Genomic DNA, 17567 nt, shown 5'->3' with positions numbered 1-17567 from the left:
GTCACAACCAAAAATCCAGCTGAGTCATTCCCGCTCCCTCTGTATCAGGTTCTTGTTGCCCCTAGCAACCAGAGCTTAGCTGTTGACTGATTAGACTGACCCAGAACTGGTCACATGACTCACTCAGTACAGACTTCATAGTATAACCTGGAAAATGGAGAAATCTGAACCCTGACCTTTTAACCTTAGATGAACACACACACACACACACACACACACACACACACACACACACACACACACACACACACACACACACACACACACACACACACACACACACACACGATAGGTGTTATTATGGGATGTCAGGTGTTTTTATAGGATGTTAGTGTTATTATGGGATGTCAGGTGTTTTCATAGGATGTTAGTGTTATTATGGGATGACAGGTGTTTTATAGGATGTTAGTGTTATTATGGGATGTCAGGTGTTTTTATAGGATGTTAGTGTTATTATGGGATGGCAGGTGTTTTTATAGGATGTTAGTGTTATTATGGGATGTTAGTGTTATTATGGGATGGTAGGTGTTTATTATGGGATGGTAGTGTTATTGGTGTTAGCGGTCCCGTTAGCGGTTCTGTTAGCGGTCCTGTTAGCGATCCCGCTAGCGGTCCCGTTAGCGGTCCAGTTAGCGATCCCGTTAGCGGTCCAGTTAGCGACCCCGTTAGCGGTCCCGTTAGCAATCCCGTTAGCGGTCCCGTTAGCGGTTGTTAGCGATCCCGTTAGCGATCCCGTTAGCGGCTTGGTTAGCGATCCCGTTAGCGGCTCGGTTAGCGGTCCCGTTAGCGGTTCAGTTAGCGATTCCGTTAGCGATCCCGTTAGCGGTCCCGTTAGCGGCCCCGTTAGCGGTCCAGTTAGCGATCCCGTTAGCGGTCCAGTTAGCGACCCCGTTAGCGGTCCCGTTAGCGGTTCCGCTAGCGGTTGTTAGCGATCCCGTTAGCGGTCCCGTTAGCGGTTCAGTTAGCGATTCCGTTAGCGATCCCGTTAGCGGTCCCGTTAGCGGTCCAGTTAGCGATCCCGTTAGCGGTCCAGTTAGTGACCCCGTTAGCGGTCCCGTTAGCGGTTCCGCTAGCGGTTGTTAGCGATCCCGTTAGCGGTCCCGTTAGCGGTTCTGTTAGCGGTTCTGTTAGCGGTCCTGTTAGCGGTTCCGTTAGCGGTTGTTAGCGGTCCCGTTAGCGATCCCATTAGCGGCTCGGTTAGCAATCCCGTTAGCGGCTCGGTTAGCGGTCCCGTTAGCGGTTCAGTTAGCGATTCCGTTAGCGATCCCGTTAGCGGTACTGTTAGCAGTCCAGTTAGCGATCCCGTTAGCGGTCCAGTTAGCGACCCCGTTAGCGGTCCCGTTAGCAATCCCATTAGCGGTCCCGTTAGCGGTTCCGCTAGCGGTTGTTAGCGATCCCGTTAGCGGTTCTGTTAGCGGTTCTGTTAGCGGTCCCGTTAGCGGTTCTGTTAGCGGTTGTTAGCGGTCCCGTTAGCGATCCCGTTAGCGATCCTGTTAGCGATCCCGTTAGCGGTCCCGTTAGCGGTCCCGTTAGCGGTCCCGTTAGCGGTTCCGTTAGCGATCCCATTAGCGGTCCCGTTAGCGTTTCCGTTAGCGGTTGTTAGCGGCTCGGTTAGCGATCCCGTTAGCGGCTCGGTTAGCGGTCCCGTTAGCGGTCCCGTTAGCGATCCCGTTAGCGATCCCGTTAGCGGTTCAGTTAGCGGTTCTATATTTTCTGTAATAACTTTTGAATGGTTTGACATAGAGAGTCATGGGTGGTGTCATTGGAATCTGTATCGAGTCCTTGACCTTCATGGGTGCAAATAAGCCCCGCGATCATCCGGCAGTAGTCCGTGGCACTTCAAAATTTCCCGGGAATTTTGTCTAGTTTATTATTATTATTTATTCCATATTCTTCCGTATAAACTTCGGCGCGTAACTAGTTGCGCAGCTTTGAGAAAACTCAAAAAGTAAAAACGTAGAAACGTGCGACTTAATCGGGACTTCATGGGAATGACTTTTATTAGCGATTGGCGTGCACGTTTTTGCGCAACGTGCACAAACGTGCGCTTTTTGCCCCATCGTGAACGCATTGCGTGAACTTTGGGGCCTCAACACTCGCACACCGTTACTCGAAAAATTATGAACCGATTTAGAAAGTTGTAGGCCCTGAATTTAACTACAGTCCTGTGGATTTTCAGAACGATGGCACGAATAGTTTTTGCACGAAGTGCAAAAACATTTCCAAATTTCCAAACTAATGGGGAAGATTTTCCCATGTATTTGTATGGGGCAGCATTTCACACTGTGGGTGTGAAATGTCCGGTGTAGGTTAAAAAAAAAAAAAATCACCTTTTTTCTGAGTCACCTATCTTTCTCATACTTGCACGTAGAAACGTCATTCAAACTTCAAAACGGAGGAAAACTTCTCTTCTCTCTCTAAACCCCGGACTGTTTTTTCCTAAAATGTACACTTTTCAAGATATGAGCGCTCAAGCGAGGACTGGAAATCACTTTTTTGTCAAATCTTCAGTGCGGTTCTAATTGATCAGAGTGCGAGAGACTTTAAAAAAATGATCATAATTTTTATTTGTAACTCGAGCTCACGGGCAAACCGTAAAAGCTAGAAAGATCATTTTTGGTCAGAATGTAGACATGGATGTTGAGATTCATAAAATGTGACTTTGACAGGCGTGGTGTGCACACAATTTTAACGGGGGGCCCAACAGACACGCCAAATCCTGTCTCGCTCTCCATTGAGTCCCATGTTAAATGAAGTTTTCTTCAAAAAAATCTAATTTTTGTTTTCGAATTGCCGTTACTAACACATTTTAAGGAATATCTGAATGAAAATAAGATTGACAGAATGTTCTGGGTTCTCCGTCTCTCACAATGTTTTCATTTTTCTGCTAAGAGCTACGGTTTGACCGCAAAGTGGAGTGATTTGAGGTTTGTCACAACCGAAAATCTAGCTGTCATTCCCGCTCCCTCTGTATCAGGTTCTTGTTGCCCCTAAAAACCAGAGCACAGCTGTGCTGATTAGACTGACCCAGACCTTGTCACATGAAACAGTCATTACAGACTTCATGTAATATAACCTGGATAATGGAGGAATCTGAACCCTGACCTTTTGACCTTACATGATCCCCAGTCCTGCTGGGGACAGGTTCATGGGATATATATGTATATTATTATTATTATACATATAAATATTTACATTTGTATATTATATATACGTATTAGCCCCGCCCCTTCTTGTGATTGGCCGATACGTTATAGTCCAATATCTTTTGAATGGTTTGACATAGAGACTCACGGGTGGTATCAAATGACTAAGTATCGCGTCCCTGACCCTCATTGGTGCAAATTAGCCCCGCCCCTTCTTCTGATTGGCCGATACGTTATTGTCCAATATCTTTTGAATGGTTTGACAAAGAGAGTCATGGGTGGTGTCAAATGACTAAGTATCGAGTCCCTGACCCTCATTGGTGCAAATTAGCCCCGCCCCTTCTTCTGATTGGCCGATACGTTATTGTCCAATATCTTTTGAATGGTTTGACATACAGAGACTTGGGTGGTGTCAAATGACTAAGTATGGAGTCCCTGACCCTCATTGGTGCAAATTAGCCACGCCCCTTCTTCTGATTGGCTGATACGTTAAAGTCCAATATCTTTTGAATGGTTTGACATACAGAGACATGGGTGGTGTCAAATGACTAAGTATGGAGTCCCTGACCCTCATTGGTGCAAATTAGCCCCGCCCCTTCTTCTGATTGGCTGATACGTTAAAGTCCAATATCTTTTGAATGGTTTGACATACAGAGACATGGGTGGTGTCAAATGACTAAGTATCGAGTCCCTGACCCTCATTGGTGCAAATTAGCCACGCCCCTTCTTCTGATTGGCTGATACGTTAAAGTCCAATATCTTTTGAATGGTTTGACATACAGACACATGGGTGGTGTCAAATGACTAAGTATCGAGTCCCTGACCCTCATTGGTGCAAATTAGCCCCGCCCCTTCTTCTGATTGGCCGATACGTTATAGTCCAATATCTTTTGAATGGTTTGACATAGAGAGTCATGGGTGGTGTCAAATGACCAAGTATCGAGTCCTTGACCTTCATGGGTGCAAATAAGCCCCGCGATCATCCGGCAGTAGTCCGTGGCACTTCAAAATTTCCCGGGAATTTTGTCTAGTTATTATTATTATTATTATTATTAGTATTATTATTATTATTATTATTATGTATAGTATATTATATTATTATTAGTATAGGTATCGGATAGGTGAATGGATGAATGAATGGGATGCCTGGGTCTGGGGCCCTCCGTTGTCGGGCCTGCGCGGGTGTCGCCTTGTTGGGGGGTTCCCTCTCTCCGGGCCCGTCTCCGGTCCCCCCCGCTGCCTCTACGGCGGGGCGCCCCTCTGGTCTTGGAGGGCCACTTTCGTGGGGGACGGGTGCGCCTGCCCGCGTCGGCGGCCGGGGCGGCTCTGTCTCTCCGGGCAGGCTGGCCCCCTGCCGGGTGGGGGTCGTTGGCCTGAAGGGTGAGGGCCTCCTGGCCGCGTGTCCGGCCCGGACCGGGTGGCCGGGGATTGCCTGGGTCGCGGTCCGCCGCCGCGGGATCCCTGGCTGCTTCTTTCCGCGCCGTGGGGGCCCCGCCCGCGGGCCCCCTCGGCCGCCGCCGGGCGCGGGGGGGGCCTCGCAGGCGGTGGGTTGCCTCCCTCCTACTTCTCCCCTCTGTGGGGTTTGCCGGTGGCCTGGGTTCCGGGCTGTTCCTTGTCGGCCTCTGGTCTCGCGGGTGGCGGGGTTGCTCCCCCCCCTCCCCCATTATAGATACACTTCAGGTGGAGCTTTGTTTGGTTTATTACACACACACACACACACACACACACACACACACACACACACACATACACACATATAGTCATTTAGTCACATGCACACACACACACACACACACACACACACACACACACACACACACACACACACGCATGATCATATACATACACACACACACACATAGACATACACACTGGCTTGTTCACCTGCATGCTGGCTCTCTAGTTTTTGGGTTTAGGTAGCGGTAGCGATAGCTTAGCTCAGACTGCGATCAGATCTCAAGATTTAGGTCGATTGCTGTTCGTGTTTTGGTTGGCTCCGTGCCGGTTTCGTGCTTTGTTTGTGGTTTTTTGTTGCAGATTTCCAGTGCTTGACGTGTGCCTCCGTGTGTTCCTGCTTCCTGGATTGTCAGTGGATGTCGTCACCCCCCCCCCCCACCCCCTCCCCCCCAAAAAAAAAAAAAAAAAAAAAAAAAAAAAAAACACTGGGTTTGTATGTGTATATTTATGTATGTGTACGCATATGTGTGCGTATATATATGTATATATTACATATAGTAATAATGCACATATATACACTTTTGGTTTCTACCGTCATGGTATCAATCAATAATATGTGTGCAGACAAGGTAAAAAAAAAAAAAAAAAAAAAGGAATGTGAGCCGCCCCTAACCAATTCACCATATTTCGCTGAGGGGGGGGCGCTCCAGTACACAGACAAACGTTCTTAACCTAAACAAACAAACTCCCAAAAAGTCCTCTTCTTGAAGCTCATGTATGTTTTATCAAATAAAAAAGTCTTCTTTATTAGACACAGAAGGCATCATTTAAAGAAGCTCATTGTTAATGTTATCTTAAAAAATGTCAACAGAGAAGCTGAAGCTCATGTATTTTTAACAGATAAAAAGTCTTCTTTATAGACACAGAATGTATCATTTAAAGAAGCTCATTGTTCATATTATTTTAACCAAGTCAACAGAGAGAGGCTCATATGAATTTAAACCTTTTACTTATTAACATTTTATCTTATAATATCCACATATATTCTAAAATCTGTCACCTATTCAACCCCTAAATAAGATTATTATCAGCATAATCTCTAGCTTTAAGGCATTACTTGATGTGGTCCATGCTAAAAAGGCCCAGCCAACCCCTCCTCTTTTTCTGAGCAGATCATGATCTGACTAAGGACTTTTACGACCCTGGGTTTGAACCTGCAACTTTTCTGTCTTTAACCAATTGCCCATTTTAAAGCCAACTACGAAGTCAATTAAATCATACTTTTCTTTCTCTTAAAATGACAGAATATATTTCAGCTGTTCACAAAGTGTCATGAACATAACATACAATGCACAAAGGCACACACACACATTATCTCTCACTCTCTCTCTCCCTCTCTCTCTCACACACACATCCACACATACACACACAGTCTCTGTCTCTCTCACACACACATACACACACCAGCACACACACATAATCACAGCCCCTCCTCTCTCACAGCAAGGCCAGCAGCCACTGCTTAATTTTTACAATCTTACCATCTCTATTTCTATTTTTCAGGCTCATGTCAACATAGATCTTACAGTATCTTCACGGCCAAATACCCTCAACATTTAAAGTTTCTCGGGCATTTTCAAACCTCTCTACAGTTTCCAAAATCCTATTCCATCCTCAATGCATACCATCAACTTTTTTTAAGTTTCTTTGGCAGCTCTTAGAATTCTGAGGTGCCAAATCCTCAAGGACTCTAACCTAGCAAAATCCATGCGCCCGTCGACGTCACGGTTGGAGTCGCCCGACTCTGACTTTAGAATGTCTACGGTAACAGGATTCTCCCATAATCCTGTCCCTCTATGGCTACGTTCACACTGCAGCTCCCAAGTGACCCAAATCCGATTTTTTGCTCATATGTGACTCAGATCTGATTTGTTTATGACAGTGTGAACAGCACAAGTCACATGGAATCTGATCTTTTCAAATCAGATTCAGGTCGCTTCCATATGTGGTTCTAAATCGGATACAGGTCTGATGTTTTGCAATGCGACCTCAGTGTGAACAGGCAGGTCGGAATTAATGCGACTTTGACGTCACACGCAGAGCCCCGAGCCGCGGGGGAGACACGGGAGACGGCGGGGGTCCCCGGGCCGCCTCCTCCTCTCCTCCCCCGCGCTCACCTCTTTTCCCCTTACGACCTCAGATTAGACGAGACAACCTGCTGAATTTAAGCATATTACTAAATAAAGAAGCTGAGGATTCAAATCAGCGAAGCGGTTGTGGTCGCATAACCTGCCCGTTTTACAACGAGCTGGACCGTGTGTTAGGTGATAAACCCAGCTGAACGCCGGAGAGCAGAGCTGACACTCCGGGGAGCGGAGCTAGAGCCCTGCTATAGCGGGACTGTTTTCTTCATCCCGCTCCTGCAGTGTTTACATCCGCTCCCGCTGCATTTCTGACCATTACCGCTGCACCTGCAACGTGTGTGTTCCACTCCCGCCCGCGCCCGCAGTGTTTACATCCGCTCCCGCCCGCTCCCGCAAAACTCTGAGAATTCATGTCCGCATAATGATAGAGATGCAAGAGAAACGTCCTTGACAAATCTATCTGATTTAATGTTAACATGATAATTGTGGAGCTTGATGGATAATTGGCAGTTCACGGGCACCTGTTGGATGCAAATCCATCATTGTCATCATCACACGCCTCTGCGCATGCGGGTCAGTTCTGGGCCGCGAAGCGTTCACACTCGAGTCGGATATAGGACACATTTTAAAAGATAATGTGAACAGCCACACAAAAAAATCGGAATTGGGACAAAATCGGAATTGAGCATTAAGGACTGCAGTGTGAACGTAGCCTAAAGGGCCTAACCCCGACATCCTCGGACTCTAACCGTTAATAAACATTCCTCTATGGGCCTCAAACCCTTTCTGTGTAAAACACACCTTTTGTACACTTCCTCTTAATTTCTATATATTTCCTCTTTATTTCTATTGCAGCTTTTCGTCCTTTTTTCATTAAATTTAGCAGTTATTAAATTCAGCAGTTGTCATTCCTTAAATTTAGCAGTTATTAAATTCAGCAGTTATCATTCCTTAAATTTAGCAGTTATTAAATTCAGCAGCTGGGTATTTACTTAAGACTTTGGACACGGTCTTGTTTTGAGTGATATCCAATGCAGATAAACGGTCTGCTTACCCTGAATTTGCCGCAGGCCGTGTCCTCGCCTTTTTCACAACCAGCTGTTTTTTTCATAATTACCTCTCTCCTGATCTCAATCCCGGACGAGCCCCCAAATTGTTGTGATCGAATTAATCACCCCGGGTTCTTTAATTGAGCTGGAAAAGTCCAGTATGCTGTGAACTCTTTTCTAAATCTTTTTTAAATCTTTATCTTTATCTTTTTAAATTTTTATCTGTTGTGCCTGTGCCTGCGCACTTTATGTTTACCGAGGGAAGTGGGAAACGTCCTCTCGATTCTTTGTATGTCTGACATGTGAAGGAACGATAATAAAGCTACTTTGACTTTGACTTTGAAAAAAAAAAAAAAAGAAAAGGTAAATAAAGACACAAAAGACTGGGATAGAATTAAAGTAGGCCTCATGAGGGAGATCGGCAGAGCAGCGCTCCTGCAGCCTGCTTGTTCAATCGTCCCGCCAGATCTGCCGGTCTCTGTCCTGAGAACAAGTTTTATTGCTCTTCGAGAAACGGGGGGGGGGGGGGGTGGCCCCAAGTGTATAGCTGGGCCTTATCTCGTGCCTGGTACAGCATGGTGAGAAGTCAGAGGAATGTACCTCAGCTTCACACAGAGAAACATTTAGTTAACAACACAGTTTACATATTCAGTTTGATTTTAAATTATTCTTTATATAATCAATCATAACATGGGTCATCTACTTAAATCGGAAAAAGCCACCCGCAACAATTATTTCTTTCTTTTACTAAACTACTAACAGCTGACCGAATTCAACCCGGATTTTTAAGTGCTTTTCTAACTGCCCAAATTAAACAGCAGTACATGTTCACACTCACACAATCGCAGGCGCGCCAGCAGTTGCTGAGTTACATGTAATGTCACAAAGGCCGATCAAAGTCCTATTCCTTATCCTCAAATGCTCACCATCAACATCTATGTTTCTTTGGCAGCTCTTGGCTCATGTCAACATGGATCTTAGTATCTTCACGGCCACACCCTCACCATTTAAGTTTCTCGGGAAATTTAAAACCTCTAATCTAATGGGGTCCCCGACCCCGAAGGTCCCTGACCTTCACCTGCAGGTTTGCTTTTGCTATACTAAAACAGAAAAATACAGTTTACAGGATTTGCACCTGAGGGACTCTAACCCGTGTAAATAACCAAGCCCACCTTTGATTTTCTATGACTACTAATCTAAACTAAAACAGAGCCCAATTCGGATTTTCCAATTAAAACTTAAAAAAATAAATAAAAATTAAACACTGTGCACGAACCACCAAAAGTCAAACCTATCTATATAAAATTTAACAAACAATAAATGTCTCAAAATCTATTTCTAATCTTTATGAGCTTGAGAAAATCAGACAACCAATATTAATTTGATAAATCCAATGTGCAGAATTTCTACTCATCAAGCGGTTTCTGCTTACCTTATTTGACTAGTCAGATTTGGTTGTCTGCATGAATTCTCCAGCGCTCCTCTTCCGTGATTCCACAGTCAGTTTCTCCTGGAAACAGCCAGATCACGTCGGGGTCACCAAATTGTAAAATCCTCGTGTTCGTTTGTCTGGTGAACCATAAGAAAACCAGTGAAATAGAATCAAAGTTGATACAAGCTTTAATTATATCATGCACAATGTTTTCCGGCTGGAGGTTCAGTTCTCAGGGGAGAAATGCACGCAGTGGTCATCAATCCAGTCGTATTTATACTAAAAGGGAGATGTCCTTAGTACCTGAACCCCATTGGTGGAGCAGCTGCGTGAAAGACAGCCGAACATGTCACACCCACATCTCCTCTGATTGTCTCCCACCTGAGGTGTCAACCCAGATCACAGATCAGACCCCCCAATGCTAAACATCTGTTTCTCCCAATCGTCTTCTCTTATCAAATGGTACGTATTTGAACTATCTAAACCCTGCATCTAAAGAAAACAGTCGAGCCATAAACAGAGGCTGACCCCATGACTAGATAAAAACAGCTGACCTATAGCTGAACTGCTGAATAGGAGATAACTTTGCATATAGAGAAAACCACCAGTGTAAGAAACCCTTCACACTCTTAACACTTTCATGAAATCCTAACAGTCGTATTCCTATTCTTCTTACTGATGGGTCGTCTACTTTAGTTCATGAAGTCTTCTCCGGTGAGCTGTAGATGGTGATGCCTTCACTCCTGCCCTCTGGAGGGGGTTGCTGATGTCACTGACGCTTGTTTTAGGGTTTAACCTGAAGATTCTCACAATGTTCCTCTCATCAACGACCGATGTTTTCCACCGTTCGACGTCTGTTACCCGATACAACCGTGGTGACCTTCGTCTTGGGGGTTTCAGATGGTTGTCCCGGCAGTGACCAGTGTTTACGTTTTCCACATTCTTCAACGGTACCTGCAGTCTGCAGGGCGATGAAGCTGAGGTGGTCTTGACCCTTCACCGGCATCGGTGGACTGAGCGGTCAAACCGGTTCCTAACCCGGGTTGGTTTAGCTCCTGGAGGCCCCCCATCACTGACTGCAGTAGGAGTTTGTATCTCTCTGACCTCCTCTTCATTGTGTTTTTCAGCAGATGCTGGTCTGCAGCAGGTCCTAGATGAACATAAGACCAGTCTGAGGAGCAGATGTGAACATGTGACTGAAGGAACTGATGAACCAGGAAGTAGAACCCCCCTCAACAGGATCTACACGGAGCTCTTCATCACAGAGGGACTGAGTGAAGAGGTTGATACCCAACATGAGGTGAGGCAGCTGGAGACAGCTTCCAGGATGAAGAGCCTCCATGACGCTCCAATCAGGTGCCAGGACATCTTTAAAGCCTTACCTGACCAACGTGGAGCCATCAGAGTGGTTCTGACCAACGGCGTCGCTGGCGCTGGGAAAACCTTCTCGGTTCAGAAGTTCTCTCTGGACTGGGCCGAGGGCTCGGAGAACCAAGACGTCACCGTGGTGATTCTGCTCTCGTTCAGGGAGCTGCACCTGATCGGAGATGAGCAGCTCAGTCTTCTCAGGCTGATCCAGGTTTTCCATCCATCGTTGCAGAAGCTCACAGCAGAGCAGCTGGCTGCCGGGAAACCGTTGTTCATCTTTGACGGCCTGGATGAAAGCAGACGTTCCCTGGACTTCAACAACGGTCCGGTCGTGTCTGACGTCACACAGAGCTCCTCGGTCAACGTGCTGCTGACCAACCTCATCCAGGGGAACCTGCTTCCCTCAGCTCTCATCTGGATCACTTCCAGACCTGCAGCAGCCAATCAGATCCCTCACAAACACGTGGACAGGCTGACAGAAGTACGAGGCTTCACCGACGGCCAGAAGGAGGAATACTTCAGGAGGAGGTTCGGGGATGAAGAGCGGTCCAGCAGCATCGTCTCCCACATGAAGACATCCAGAACCCTCCACATCATGTGTCAACTCCCGGTCTTCTGCTGGATCACTGCTACAGTTCTGGACCACATGTTGACCACAGAGCAGAGAGGAGAGCTGCCCCAGACCCTGACTGACATGTTCTCCCACTTCCTGCTGGTCCAGACCAAGAGGAAGAGGAACAAGTACCAGGAGGGACATGAGACGAGTCCACAGGAGCTGACGGAGGCTGACAGGGACCTTCTCCTGAAGCTGGGGAGGCTGGCGTTTGAACATCTGGAGAAAGGAAACATCATGTTCTACCAAGAAGACCTGGAGCAGTGTGGTCTTGATGTCCCAGAGGCCTCGGTGTACTCAGGAGTTTGTACCCAGATCTTCAGGAGAGAGTGTGAGGTCTTCCAGAAACCCGTCTACTGCTTTGTTCATCTGAGCATCCAGGAGTTCCTGGCTGCAGTCTACGTGCTCCACTGTTGGTCCACCAGGAACAAACGTGTGCTGAAGAACTTCCTGGGAGAAGACTACTACAGATACTTATCTCTGGATAACTTCCTGAAGAGAGTCATGTGGAAATCCCTGGAGAGTGAAAATGGCCACCTGGACCTGTTTGTCCGCTTCCTTCATGGTCTTTGTGTGGAGTCCAACCAGAGACTGTTAGGAGGTCTGCTGAACCAGACGGAGAACGATCCAGAAACCATCCAGAGAGTCATCAACAACCTGAAGGAGATGAACACTGACAGAATCTCTCCTGACAGAAGCATCAACATGTTCCAGTGTCTGATGGAGATGAACGACCTCTCAGTTCATCGGCAGATCCAAGAGTTCCTGAAGTCAGAGAACAGATCAAGGGAGTACCTCTCTGAGATCCAGTGTTCAGCTCTGGCCTACATGCTGCAGATGTCGGAGGAGGTTCTGGATGAGTTGGTCCTGAGCAAGTACAAGACAACACCAGGGGGTCGATGGAGACTGATTCCAGCTGTGAGGAACTGCAGAAAGGCTCGGTGAGTCCAGATGGATCAATAACAACATCAGTTAGTGTAAACTAGCAGTTTAGTTCTTTAAATCTTGTTTTGGTCTTCAAATGAAAACTTTTGAAGTCAGATGTGTTTGTTTTATTCTGGGACACCTCATGTCACCTCAACCAGAGGTTCATGTTTCAAACACTTGATCTAGTTGATGTTTCTGCTGCTCAGAGATGAATCTGTGTAACGGAGAAAGATGAAACAACCAATGAAAACTAATGAAAAACACTAAATACAGCTTAAAAGCTTGAACATCTTTTATCTGGATACTTGATAAAAGTTCAGCTCCACACTTGTTCACTTTCATTCAAGATTTTCAGGGTGAAAAATGTCCATGAATAAATGAGTTTATGTCCTAAATCCGATGTTTTCAGATGACTCTGACAGACGTAGACGTTAACGAAGCCGGTTCCCTCCTTCATCTGCAGATCCAGACAAAGTCTGCAGATGTTAACAGATGTTCAGTCTGGCTTTAACTCACACTTTATTACAACTGACATCATGTTTTCTCTCATTACAGATTTGTTAATTGTCTGCTCTCAGAGATTGAATGTGAAGTTGTTGCGTCCGCTCTGAATTCCAACCCTTCCCATCTGACTGAACTGGACCTGAGTTGGAACCGGAGCCTGCAGGATTCAGGAGTGAAGGTTCTGTCTGGTGGACTGGAGAGTCCAAACTGTAGACTGGAGGCTCTGGGGTCAGTTCATGGAGACGTTTACACATTTATCCACCTATCATCCTCCAAACATGTGACAAAACTACTTTAATTCAAAACATTTTCATGAAATATTTAAAGCAGCACAACGTAACTTTCAGCTTTTCTGAGTTTGGCGGCATCTTTTGGACAAAAGCGGTAGTGCTTTACCAGAAAGAACACTACGTTTCCCATGAGCACCAGCGCGTACTGCCGGAAAACTCCTGTCCCGTCGCTGCATTTGTTTTGAGAGAAGATGGGACGCTTTTCTGTTTCACCAAGTGAACAGACGGAACGCAAAAAAAAAAGATGTTAAACTGCTGGAAAGGAACTGGAATTTACCGGGAACGTTAAACAAGGAAGCCAGGGAGCGGTTTATGGAGAAAATAATGATTATTAACGGTCTGGATTCATATGAAATCCCTACTGAAGAACTATGTGTTTCAATAAATTAGTATAATAGTACAACATACAGTACATGTTTTGTATCCCTCTTACTTCTCTTTTCTTTTTTTTTGACCGCTATATTATGCTGAAGAGGCTCCGAGGCGTGAGCAATATTTTTGTTTTCCTCGTGAGATTATTTTTTTCCTCTGCAGCTACAAATAAGAGTTAATATTTTTTCCTCAACAAACTAGTTTTATCTGAAGATTGGGGTTAATTGCACCGCAGAGAGCTGGCCAGCAACTGCGTTTAGCTGGAGAAGTGGGGAATAAAACCCGTGTTTTGATCCGACCCGGTCTGCGTGAGTGTTTGTGGTTTAAGGCTGATTTATGGTTCTGCGTTAAATCGACGCAGACCTACGACGTAGGCTACGCGGCGACACGCACCGTACGTTGCACGTCGCCACGTACCCTACGCCGTAGGTCTGCGTCGATTTAACGCAGAACCAGAATGGTGAAGATGAGTGGGAGGCGTCAGACTGACAACCAGCCGGGACTGAAAGAGAGCAGGAATGAAGACAGACGGACCAACAGCCAGGAAGAGACACATGTCCTCTCAAGGACTGAGGAGACACAGGTGCAAACAATCAGGATGGACGGGACCAAGGGGAGTCAAAGAAAGAACTAAACACACAAGGATGTTCTTTCAAAATAAAACAGGTCACCAACAGACCCAACCTAGTAATAGTTTAGTAGAGGGTGCAGCTACTTTTTTCATGACACTGTCCGAGCATGAAAGTCGTCTGATCTTCTATGTGGGGGTGCAGTAACTCCTAAAGGGACAGTAGCGATGACCGCGACATCCTGAAGTTCTCACGCCATTCCTCCGGGACAACTCCTTCGTTTTCTGAGTTTTCTCACCAGCGAGCGGTTCGCCCTGGTCGGATCAAAACACGAGGCCGACGCCGTTGCCAGGCAACCCTTTGTCTTGGTTGGAGATAAAGTTGATGTAAAGTTGCAGAGCTCCGAGCATTCCTTCTCCTCTGCTCCTCCACATAATACAACAGTTGTGAATGCAAATGAAACAGATGAAAAGTGTTTGCACAAACGTAAAAACCAGCACTACTTTAACAGCATCCATCATGATCACAGCAGCCAAACAAACCGTAAACTCATGACGCTGGTGACGTTTCTGTCCATAATGAGACGTTCTGAAGCCTAAATGTCCGTTTCTCTCCGTTTACAAGCAAATCTCCACTTTGGCCGGAGTTTTCAGGAATGAGGGTTTTTGGAGACTTTGAGCTTCGTTTTGGTGTAAACGAACGGCTAAAACTGATGAAAACAGCAGCGTTGTTGCTGCGTGTAAACGAGGCCTCAGACCTGGACAGGTTGGACTGACGGCTACAGGTGGAGCGTCAAAGTGATCGTCCTGACAGGAAGTGTCTTAGATCCTCCCGTGGGGGTTTAATTCAGAAATGTCCTTTAATCAAGCAGATCATTAGTTGTTCAACTAGTTGTTCAAACTTTTCAAGTGCAAGCGATACAGAACCTGATGTTTAGTTTCACACAGACTTCAGAATCTGTTGAATTAGTCTGATAAATATACAGAATTCAATCATTCTTATCTTTATCTGAAAGTAAGATATTAACTGATAAACTCAGTTGTAACAGAATTATTAGGTAAACTGCTGCTTTGAACAATATTTGAACATCAACACTAATCAAAAGGATTGGTGTGTATGTTGGTGTTTTCATCTTAATCTAGTGTCAGACTTGGACCAGAAAAGCTCAGGATGTTCAGTAAAGGTGAACATGTCAGAGGAACAACCAGGAACCCACATCATGGATGTAACAAAACTGTAAAACCTGTTTTATAAAGTCCAGATACGGTGGTGACCCACATGGACCTGATGACAAAGTTGATATTTGAAGAAACACTTCTCTGATGAGACTGGAACATGTTTTACTTTCTGTTCAGGTTGTGGGGCTGCGGTCTGTCAGAGATCAGCTGCTCTTCTCTGGTCTCAGCTCTGAAGTCCAACCCCTCCCATCTGAAACATCTGGACCTGGGTGGGAACGAGAACCTGCAGGATTCAGGAGTGAAACATCTGTGTGGATTTCTGGAGAGTCCAGACTGCAGACTGGAGACTCTGAGGTCAGACATGTTTTAGTTGTGTGTTCAGATGAATCTGATGTGAAAGTTGTGTTGACACTAACCTGCAGACATCAGGCTGATCTTCTACTGATCCACACTGACCATTTGACTGCTCTGAGTTCTTCTTCTCTGGTTTCTTTATTCAGATTGTGGAGGTGCAGTCTGTCAAAGATCAGCTGTTCTTCTCTGGTCTCAGCTCTGAAGTCCAACCCCTCCCATCTGAAACATCTGGAGCTGTGTAACAACAACCTGAAGGCTGCAGATGTGAAGCAGCTTTCTGATCTGGTGAAGAGTCCAGACTACCAGCTGAAGACTATCAGGTCAGTGGAGGTTGGACTCGGTTCTGCTGCTTCCAGCAGTTTTCTACTAAAACCAGTTGGTATCAAATATCAGTGTTTCCAGTGAAGCTGAAGCTTCTCAGCAGCTGCTTTCCTCATGAAGCTGTGAGAGGAGGATGATGACAGGCTGCAGGATTGGACAGAAACACAGAGACAGCAGTCGGCCAATCAGAGGGTCCAGATGTTTGTTGTAGACCAGTGTTGTGCTGGTGTTCACGTGTCCAGAAATAAAGGAGTATTCCAGCTGATGGCCTTCCAGCATGTTCAGACACACAGCTGGTCCACTGCAGCTCTGAACTCTGAAGTCCTGGATGTGCTGATGGAGGGATCTCTGCAAACACTCCTTTATCTGCTCTCTTCTTTCTTCTTCCCTCTACAGCTGATGGAGGGATCTCTGCAAACACTCCTTTATCTGCTCTCTTCTTTCTTCTTTCTCTACAGCTGATGGAGGGATCTCTGCAAACACTCCTTTATCTGCTCTCTTCTTTCTTCTTCTCTCTACAGCTGATGGAGGGATCTCTGCAAACACTCCTTTATCTGCTCTCTTCTTTCTTCTTCCTCTACAGCTGATGGAGGGATCTCTGCAAACACTCCTTTATCTGCTCTCTTCTTTCTTCTTCTCTCTACAGCTGGAGATGATGAGAGAGTCCAGGACGGATGAGTCGTGTCCTGATCGTCCTCAGAGTTGAAGCATAACCAGTTTGTGTGGACAGACTGGACCGTGATGATGATGATGATGATGATGATGATGATGATGATGATGATGATGATGCAGATGATGATGTGCATAGTTTCTGAATTCCAGCGTTCTACAAACTTCTCATATATTCATTTATTTCATGTTAGGTCAAAACGTCTTTATTGTTATTATATTAATGTTAAAAAACAATACATCAAAATGTAGCCTTTAATTTGAACTTGAGTTTCATTCCTTATGAGTGGAGTCGGATTATGGAGGATCGGTGTCTTCGTAAGTGGCTAGTGAGTGCACTATGAGAGGATAGTTGTGAGTTCTGGAAGGGGAGAAGAGGGGGGGGGCGGGGCGGGGGTTAGGGTTAGGGTATAGGTTAGAGTTAGGGTTAGGGTGTTAGGGTTAGTGTGTTAGGGTTATGGTTAGGGTTAGGGTTAGGGATTTAGGGTTATGGTTAGGGTGTTAAGGTTAGGGTTTTAGGGTGTTAGGGTTAGTGTGTTAGGGTTATGGTTAGGGTTAGGGATTTAGGGTTATGGTTAGGGTTAGGGTGTTAGGGGTTAGGGTGTTAGTGTTTAGGGTTAGGGTTAGAGTGTTAGGGTTAGGGTGTTAGGGTGTTAGGGTAAGGGTTAGGGTGGGTTAGGGTGTTAGGGTTAGGGTGTTAGGGTTAGGGTGTTAGGGTTAGGGTTAGGGTGTTAGGGTTAGGGTTAGAGTGTTAGGGTTAGGGTTAGGGTGTTAGGGTTAGGGTGTTAGGGTGTTAGGGTTAGGGTGTTAGGGTGTTAGGGTTAGTGTTAGGGTTATGGTGTTAGGGTTAGGGTGTTAGGGTGTTAGGGTTAGGGTTAGGGTGTTAGGGTTAGGGTGTTAGGGTTAGGGTTAGGGTGTTAGGGTTAGGGTTAGAGTGTTAGGGTTAGGGTGTTA

The 17567-nt window shown here is 45.9% G+C and overlaps 1 protein-coding gene across 1 annotated transcript in view; it reads left to right on the top strand.

Moving 5' to 3' along the window:
• LOC133419837 (NLR family CARD domain-containing protein 3-like) overlaps window positions 1-16973 on the top strand; it is a 46307-nt gene extending 29334 nt beyond the window's left edge. The window contains exons 5-9 of the mRNA XM_061709293.1: window positions 10576-12370; window positions 12912-13088; window positions 15447-15623; window positions 15770-15943; window positions 16591-16973. Coding sequence (XP_061565277.1) covers window positions 10576-12370; window positions 12912-13088; window positions 15447-15623; window positions 15770-15943; window positions 16591-16600 — 2333 coding nt within the window. The 3' untranslated portion in view covers window positions 16601-16973. The remainder of the gene's footprint in view (window positions 1-10575; window positions 12371-12911; window positions 13089-15446; window positions 15624-15769; window positions 15944-16590) is intronic.
• Window positions 16974-17567: the final 594 nt, after the last annotated feature.

The sequence above is a fragment of the Cololabis saira genome, chromosome 19, assembly GCF_033807715.1.
Source record: "Cololabis saira isolate AMF1-May2022 chromosome 19, fColSai1.1, whole genome shotgun sequence".
Classification (NCBI taxonomy): domain Eukaryota; kingdom Metazoa; phylum Chordata; class Actinopteri; order Beloniformes; family Belonidae; genus Cololabis; species Cololabis saira.
The sequence above is the reverse complement of the archived record's forward strand: the minus strand, read 5'-3'. Positions and strand labels throughout refer to the sequence as shown.